The sequence below is a fragment of the Pollicipes pollicipes genome, unplaced genomic scaffold (genome assembly GCF_011947565.3).
Source record: "Pollicipes pollicipes isolate AB1234 unplaced genomic scaffold, Ppol_2.1 Scaffold_7231;HRSCAF=8579_pilon_pilon_pilon, whole genome shotgun sequence".
NCBI lineage: Eukaryota > Metazoa > Arthropoda > Thecostraca > Pollicipedomorpha > Pollicipedidae > Pollicipes > Pollicipes pollicipes.
Window position 1 is genome coordinate 4,302,449 of NW_023597034.1, and position 9,263 is coordinate 4,311,711.

The window sequence follows — 9,263 nt, forward strand, 5'->3', positions numbered from 1 at the left end:
CACGGCACAGCCGGACCGGCCGTCCGCTCAAACGCAGCGCGGCGTCTCGCGCAGGAGGCACGCACCAGACCGACCCGACCGGAGGTCACTCGGCCGGCCGGCGGGCGGGTGGCGGCGGGCGGTCGCAGCGGCGCGCTCAGCGACCCCAGATAAGGCAGGCGTCACCGGGCAGGCGAATGAGCGCGAAAACCTCGTCGACGCGGCAGAAGTCGCGGCGTGGGCCCTCAATCCTACCGCTGCCACCAGTTGCAGACGGCCGCCACGTCGAAGAGACCGAGGTTTCAGGTGCAATGCTTGTTCTATAACATCGCTTGATAGTACCTCTTGGTGAAATGAAAAATCGATAATTTGGCTTCCACTGGCTCCACTCCCACACAAACACCTCGTATACCAGAACTCCATCGCTGACCGAGTGACCAGAACCTTAAGGCCCAGTGCCCACGCCGTTGCAGAGGCAGCAGCCAGGATTGTGGTCTGGGCTGAGAGAGGCCCGATCAACAGGCGCTGGCCACTCGCTGCCATGGCCTAGCTACTGGTCGCTCGCAACCATGCGCTGCTTGCCACGCCTGACGAGGAGCGCACGGTGATGAAGCGGGCAGAGATTCATCAGATTATGAACATCCGCTTGGTCAAGGCTGCTGAACGAGTGTTGGGGGGGGGGGGGGGGCTAGGTGAAGGTGCTGTCACTTGATAGGAAGAGTACTTCAAACTTAATAGTGATTGCGTTAGAAGCACCAACTGCCCGGCCAGTCAGATCCAGATCCAGATCATTTCTGAGAAATAGATACACAATTGTGATTAGTCTATCGAACACAACGGAACACATTCAGCCTGAAATGCAAAAAAAGACTGCAGAGGAGTGGGTGATCAATACCAAATCATCTACGGTGATCATGGGTGCAAGCTCAATCATGAAGGTGATACAGTCCAGTAAAACCTTCAGAACATGGATGCGCCATGGTGTTATAGGGCTCTGGGTACAGCGCTGCCTTGGCTTCGGATATCATTCACTGCCAGCCATCTCCACATTGGTCAAAGCCAGGATCGCCCACACGCTGGTTGATACAGTTTCAGTCACTAAAAGACCACAGGTCCAATCAGCAGATCCTCTTTTATCTGTATCTTCAGAACGAGCCAGTGATTAAATCGTAACTGCGAAGGGCGAGGACGAGGAAACTGCGCGGGGGCCGCCACGGGAGGCAGGTCCGACTGACAGAACAAAGGCGAGCACCACATCGCCGGACAGCCAGAAGCGAGGCGATTATGTGCAGAAGAGTGTCAGTACGTACATGGACCAACCAACACCAAGCTATAGAGCATGCCGCCCATCTCGAGAGCGGTGGAGACGGCGGTGGTTGCCGCAGCTCCTTGTTACTCGGCTGTCACAGCTGCCTTTTCGAGTCAGAGCCATATTATGCGGAGCCAGGGCTATGATGCCACAGAGTCAGAGCCATGTTGCCACGGAGTCAGGGTTATGTTGCCGCGGAGCCAGGGTCATGTTGCCGCGGAGCCAGGGCCATGCTGTGGCCAGTGTTGTGGGTAAGCAACCGCAGTCTTGCATCTTATTTGCTGTTTCTGGGCTGATACGAAACCAATCTCTACAATGTCAAGACAAATGTGTGGGTCAAATGAAGATGTCCAGCAAAATCCTCGGAGATGCTGCCATTTCTTACGAACGTGAAACTCAGCCATACAATTCCTGCATTAATCGAAAGCTAGGCAAGTACAATGCAAAATGTTTTGTATGCAGGCAAGCATTCCAAGGTACATTCTCCAAGTAAAACCAAAATCATAATAAAAACAACGTTGCAACTTTGTGTAAGCTATTACAGGTGCCTAGATCCGCTGCTTTTAGCAACAGTACGTGAACTTACCGCAATATCCCTGGCATAGGCCACCCTGGATTGATCCTTGCACGTCTTCTGGCTCCTTTGGACCGGTTACATCACATCAACTTCTCCCAAGGTTTGGTCTTCCAACCTTGTTAATGCAGCATCATCAGAAAGATCGAAATCTTCCATGATATTTACGAGAATGCTATGACATAAAACACCGCAACATACCACATGACGCGCGAAACCGGCGTCGCAACACCAAGACTGCCAAACACCGGCCTCCGTAGATTTGTGTCGTATTTTAATAAAATCTACGACAGCTGTGACGCACTTCCTAACTTATCGTCAACGACAGGCGAACTATTATCACGTTTTACTCGTGCGGCGCACGAGTGAAACGTGATAATAGCTCGCCTGTCGTTGACGATAAGTTAGGAAGTGCGTCACAGCTGTCGTAGGCGACCCAGATTGACTTCTTTGACGTGAAACGTTTACGTTAATTAATCGCGATAAGCATTCTTATTTTACCTGTAGTGCAATCAGACGAGTAAAAATTCTGCTCACATTCGTAAATTCACAACAAAAAACTCACGTCAGGCTGTATATGCAATCAACCTCTAGTTGTAATGGTGCAGGATGAGGCGACGCGCGAATAAAAAATGGACTTAGATATGTTGATAGATAATTACATGTAGAGATAGGGATTCAAGCGATCTTCTTCAAGGCGTCAAATTGACCGGACGGGCCGAAACGCGTATATAAACCAAATAGTGTTCCCGGACAAATCGTGAAATGAAAGAGACTCGAATGCAGAAAGTTTACGAAACAAATGTAGCGAAAAAGTCGACAAGGAGAAAAGAACGAATAGCAAAAGAGTCGACCAACATAAGTCGGAAGGGATACAGGTTGACAGGGGTAAAAGCAGAAAAGTAAAAAAGTTGTAAGACGAAAAGTTGACGGGGAAAAAATCTAACCGAAAGAGTCGAAAATCAGAACAATAACAGTGGTAACCGCACCTCGAATGAACAAAAAAAAACACTAGTAGTCATGATGATTTAAAAAAGCCACCAGGATTTGACGTAAAGTAAGACAGGTGAATAAGCCAATGGCCACGGGAGAAAAAAATGGGACAGAATGGGACTAGATGGGACTTGATATGACAGAAGGGAGCGGGCGAAACCATGCGGCACCAGATCACACCAAAAGGGACCGGGCGAAAACAAACGAGAGGCGACTGGACCAGCTGGAACTGGACAAGACAGAAGGGACCGGATGGGACGGGACCGGACCGAGCCGAACGGCATTAAAGGGGACCACTCGTGACCGAACGCAACCAGACAACCTCATACGTCAGCGGACGTGGCCGAAAGCAGCCGGATGTGACAGAGCGGGACCAGACGGACCAGGCGAAACCGGACGGAACCGGACGGAACCGGACGGAGCCGGACGAAATAAGACGAGACGAGATCATACGGCCCTGCACCAGGCATGACGCTGCCGGCTTAGGCGGGACGGAGCCGTACACATTTTAAGCTGTCTTTCGGTAAAGTTGCCACCTTAGATGCCGCAATACGATGTCAAAATAAAGGTCTCGACTGTTTCGCAACATCACCTGGCTGCCATCGGCTGCACGGTGGCGCCCGGCCGCGTTATTCCTGGAGTTTTGCGTCGGGGACAGGGAAGGGAGCGGGCTTCGCAGGGCAGCCGCGGGACCGAGGACGGCGTCTGCTGTGCGAGTGTGTCGGCAATGAGCGTGCGCGTACGTTATGAAACGATAAAAATGCCCACACTGTGTGAACCCATTGCAGGCACAAAACTATGGTACTTCATATCTCGCCGATATCAAGTACCGTTATTAGTATCAAGGACCTATCAAAGCCAGTAGACGCGCAACCAGCTAAGGGCGTTTTCTCGGTATACATCAGTAAATTTGTCATCCGAGGCTACACAATTCCAATTTGCGCATATGAACAATGTTTACCTGAGCATATTGGGACAGTAATTGTCAAAAAGGAAATTTTGACCGTGCCATATTTCAAAGTGCATAACAGCAGTTCACGGATGAGTTAGGAAATTATGCATGTGAGTTTTTGTAATGCAACTCGAATTACTTCCGTGGGTAAACTTGCATTATGCCACGATCGTTTTAAATAAAAAAACGCACGCGTGAGTTTGTGCATGCAATCGGCCACAGCAAGTCAGAATTTGTCATGGGGGGGGGGGAGCTTAGTGAAAATTCATCGCGCTTTTTTAACTTTGTGTTGGGAGCCATCTATGGTGAAATTGAAAACAGCGAGTCAGAGGGGAAGGGGAGGGATGTGCTTGGCTGCGTCTGGGCTTACAATGTTCCATCTCACCGGGACAAACTGCGGCCGTCAGCCATGAGCCGGTATAAGCCGAAGGGGAGGGATGTGCTCGGCTGCGTCTGTGCTTACAATGTCCCATCTCACCGGGACAAACTGCGGCCGTCAGCCATAAGCCGGTATAAGCCGAAGGGGAGGGATGTGCTCGGCTGCGTCTGTGCTTACAATGTCCCATCTCACCGGGACAAACTGCGGCCGTCAGCCATAAGCCGGTATAAGCCGAAGGGGAGGGATGTGCTCGGCTGCGTCTGGACTTACAATGTCCCGTCTCACCGGGACAAACTGCGGCCGTCAGCCATAAGCCGGTATAAGCCGCGCTGCCATGGCAAGAGTCAAGGTCCGAGAGCCCGTACAAACCCTGAAGTTGGGTCCCTGTGGGAGGGGGGGGGGGGGTGAGGCTAGATGGCAGGGTCTCCCCGATGGCCACAGTATTGCCGCGCCCTCCACCTCCGGTGCTAAAACCCATGACCTCGAAATAGCCATTGTATGGCCGAAGTGGTGTGGTGGTCCATTGGCGACCGCGCCATCATCCACCCGGTCTATCTCAGTGCGGACCAAGCGGCACACAGTGTCATAGATTACAACAAGCCCACGCGCCGATGACGCCACTGTCTCAACCGGTGCAAATATGTATTCAGCATTTCATGTACACGGGGCACGTTCATTAGCACCTCCTGAGATGTTTAGCAATTCAGAGTTCTCTGAAGGGATTGCTGCACACAATGCAGCTTGAGGCGCATCTGAACGCAATTGATCTAAATAAGTCTTCCCCGCCTGTCACCATACGACCCCTTTCATCGCAGCATGACGATCCCCAAGTCGAATATCATTGTAACAGGTCGACGTAACACTCAGGAGCGACGGAAGTCGTCGGACGCTTCGGAGGCGCCTAGAGTCGCCCCATTCCCGTGCACTGCCGCTCGTTAGATTTTCTCCAATTTTTGGGAGGCTCGAGCGCCACAACGCCTGTGGTTCGAGAGTGAGCGTTAGGTGGTGAGATGCACACTTTTGTATATACCCAGAGGGTCAGCGCAACAGTTTCCGCGACGATGCTGACTTTTGACTAGTGATCACTGACATGGGCAAGGACAGTGGGCATAGCTCGCTATGCCTCCGGTCCCATGTCGCCAAGAATCACACCATTTATGAACAACCGTCGAATTCTTGAAAGTATACGCTTACGTCAGCGGTGTCGTTTTCTATTCAGTACTGAGGAATCCAGCCCCCCCCCCCCTCTTTCAGACCCCGCCCTCTTACTTTAAGAAGAAAGTGAGTGAAATTCGGGAAGAAATACGTTTTTTTGTGTATTTTAGAGGCAGATTGCGTCATCTTTCACTGCTCATTTCCTTCCGCTTCAACTCATTTTTCGAAACTACGCCACTGACCTATCCTATCCCGTACGTTAGTCATAATCTTCTTTCAGTGGTACGTATATAGCAAAATAACCAAAGCGTGATTGATTAATTATAGTGTATTATCATACACCATACAAAGCTTAATTACGTTATATGATTTGCGTTCTCCATTTGGCTGAAAACTCTCCAAAAACATGTTGGGATGTCATTGCTGTTTTCGGTTCATGCCATGTACTTGGAGACGTTTTTCGAACGTTGGGCCAGTAAGAGGCCATTATCACAAGCTCCGGTGAGAAGTTTGGCTCAGTTCCTCGGACGCCTGTCTGGGCCCGCAGCATCCCGCTCCCTCGTCTGTCAGGGAAGCTTGCTGATCACTGCCGGGCACTCCAGGTTTTTCATCAGCTTGTAATAAAACTGGATGCAGTTGTGGTAGTTCTCTATGGAGATCTTCTCATCCTTTCCATGGAACATCATCTTCGCCTCACTACTGGACAAAACGATGGGGTCGAACCGTATGACGGTGTCTGTGATGCCCTGGTAGTAGATGGAGTCGGTGCTGCCGACCAGGACGGTGGGTGCCGCTCCCACATCTTCACCGTGGATTTGCTGGACGGTTGCAGCGAGCAGACCGAGCACGGGCGCCTCTTCATCGAACCGCGACGTCAGCGCCGGTGCCTTGTAGTGCAGGACCTCTAGTTGAACGTTGGGATCCGAGATGGCGCGGCGGTCGCGCTCCAGAACGTCTTCCTTCGTCTCGCCCGGCATGATGCGGTGATTGATGACCGCCGTCGCCTCCCCGGGCACCACGTTTTCCTTGTAGCCGCCCTTGACGATGGTCACCGCCGTCGTCGTCTGAAAAAGCGGCAGGAAGGCCGGCTTTTTCCTCAGGCCCCAGACCAAGACGGGCGCGAGCAGCGCTATGTTGGCGTAGATGAGCCGGAACAGAGGCGAGGCGAGCGACGCCAGCGCACGGAACTGCTCCAGCGAGGGGCTGCCGGCTAGCCGCACCGGGTGCCGGCTCGGCAGCAGGCGCGCCACGGCGCGCGTCAGCCGCCCAATGGCTGTCTCTGCTCCCGGCGGCGGCAGGCTCGAGTGGCCGGCCGGCCCGCGCGCCGTCATCTTGACGTCCAGGTAGCCCTTCTCGGTGACGGCCATGTGCGCCACGGGCGCGCGCACGCCCCGCACGTCGCGCGTAATGAACGAGCCCTCGTCCAGGACGAAGGCGACGCGCTGGCCGCGCGACTCCAGCAGCGCCGCGACGCGCGCGGCGCCGTGTCGCCCCGACACCTCCTCGTCGTGGCCGAAGGCGATGAGCAAGGAGCGACGCGGCGGGTCGCCGGCCAGCAGCCGCCGCTCCAGGCTCTCCAGGATGGCGTGCGTCGTCTGCTTGACGTCGATGGCGCCGCGGCCCATGACGTAGCCGTCCTGGACGAGGCCGGCGAACGGCGGCCAGCTCCAGTGCTCCTCGACGGCCGGCACTACGTCCATGTGCGAGAGCAGCAGGTAGGGCGTCAGGTGGGGCTCGCTGCCGGCCACCGTCAGCAGCAGGCTCAGCTCGTTCACCGCCTCGACGGTGACGCGCCCCGAGCCGAACACGGCCGGGAAGCTGTCGCGCAGGTGGCGGTGGTAGCGGAGCAGGGCATCGCGCGGTGGCGCGCCCGCCTCCCGCGACACGGTGGGCACGGCCAGGCCGCGCGCCAGACGGTACTTGCTGCCGCCCAGTGCCGACGCCTCCAGCGTCGCCTGGCTCAGCTCGTCCGGCAGAAACACGGGCCGCCGGCGCCGGCAGAGCGCGGCGCGCGCCAGCAGCCGGCCGGCCAGCACCAGCGCCAGCGTCCCCAGCACCAGCACCCACATGACGGGCGTCAGGCGGCGCCGCACTCCGGTGGTCGACTGTCAGGGCGGCCGGCAGACGACAGTGTCGGACGGCCGGGCGTTGATGGCAGAGCACTGCGGCGCCAATCTGGCACGGTGCCGTATCATATCAGATCATTATGTATCCTATCAACATTATCGCGGCGGCGCGGCCCGTGGTCGTGTTCAGGCATACATCTCAGGTAACTAGATGAGTAAGGAGAACTCACGTAACACATTTCATCGCTTGGGACGCATCGTGGGACACATGCTGCTTACACAGTCGGGATCTTGGCATCGCCTCTGCCAATGCGGCTCTCCCGACATCGGGATCTTGGCATCGCCTCTGCTAATGCGGCTCTCCCGACTTCGGGATCTTGGCATCGTCTCTGCTAACGCGGCTCTCCCGACATCGGGATCTTGGCATCGCCTCTGCTAATGCGGCTCTGCCGACTTCGGGATCTTGGCATCGTCTCCGCTAACGCGGCTCTCCCGACTTCGGGATCTTGGCATCGCCTCTGCTAATGTGGCTCTCCCGACATCAGGATCTTGGCATCGCCTCTGCTAGTGCGGCTCTCCCGACATCAGACTCTTGGCATCGCCTCTGCTAATGCGGCTCTCCCGACCGGCGGGGAAGCCACGTGATTACAATGTCTGCAAAGCGCACTGGCCTGAGGATGTGAACATGCATGGACATTTGAACGTTGTGGTGAGGTAGCCATGCCTGGCACCGTAGCCAGTCTGACGGGGACAGCCTGACACGGTAACCAGTCTGGCGGGGGCAGCCTGACACGGTAACCAGCCTGGCGGGGGCAGCCTGGCACGGTAACCAGTCTGGCGGGGGCAGCCTGACACGGTAGCCAGTCTGGCGCGGGCAGCCTGGCACGGTAACCAGTCTGGCGGGGGCAGACTGGCACGGTAGCCAGTCTGGCGGTGGCAGCCTGGCACGGTAGCCAGTCTGGCGGGGGCAGCCTGGCACGGTAGCCAGTCTGGCGGGGGCACTCAACACGGTTGAAAAACCTAGGCCGATGGCTGTGAGGCTGGGTCCAATGGCTTCATGCATTACCGTGACGAATGTGTAGGCAGCGTCGGAGTGGTTCGTTAAAGTTATGCAGGCCAAAAACGACTTCTTGGCCAAAATGTGAAAAGCAATTGAATGCTGAACAGGACCGTTACAGCGTATTGAAAGTCTTCGTTTGCAATTTGAATACGGTGTGCAAAAATCCAACAATTATCCAAAAGGGCTATGACTTACACAATGGTACAAGCCGTCTTGCGTGCGCTAGAATCGTCCAAGGCTTTAAAAATACGCATACACGAGATGGCATATTGGAATACTAAACGAAGAAAGAGATCTAGTGCTGGTTTGAAATGCTGGCCGCGTGATTTCGACTCGAAAATTGAATAACACTGATTTACGCACAATGTCCCGTTAGTGATGCAGTTTCACTTTTTTGTGCTTTTCATATTAATGACAGGTTCTGATAGTTCACCAGATCATGTTTTCGAGATTTGTTCCGAAGGTGGACACACGTTACTAACATATCATGCAGTACGCCAGCCAGTTTTAAATTGGTTTATTGGTATATCCGTTCCGTTTCGCAGCATATGGCTTTCCGCCCACCTGAACCCATATGGACTCAAGTGTGCAGAGCACGGCTGTGTGGCAGTACGACTGCATGCTGTTATCTCAGCCGCATTATTTCTGTCTTGTGTTGTTACAGCACTCGGCTGCTCAGCGTGCGGCCACGCGCCTTCCGAATGTATCTGCTGCACAGAGGATCTTCAGTTGAAAAACACGACTGCACAGCCAGGTCATGGACAGCGCCTGCTGGCAGTCCGCGCCGACCTGATGC

At 54.7% G+C, this 9,263-nt stretch overlaps 1 protein-coding gene across 1 annotated transcript; it reads right to left on the reverse strand.

Moving 5' to 3' along the window:
• Window positions 1–5,907: 5,907 nt before the first annotated feature.
• Window positions 5,908–7,646, reverse strand: LOC119109276 (N-fatty-acyl-amino acid synthase/hydrolase PM20D1-like). Its single transcript, XM_037232871.1, has 2 exons — window positions 7,638–7,646; window positions 5,908–7,305 (listed from the first exon to the last, which is right to left on the reverse strand). The coding sequence occupies exons 1-2, from the start codon at window positions 7,644–7,646 to the stop codon at window positions 5,908–5,910; spliced, it is 1,407 nt and encodes a 468-aa protein (XP_037088766.1).
• Between the last annotated feature and the right edge of the window lie 1,617 nt (window positions 7,647–9,263).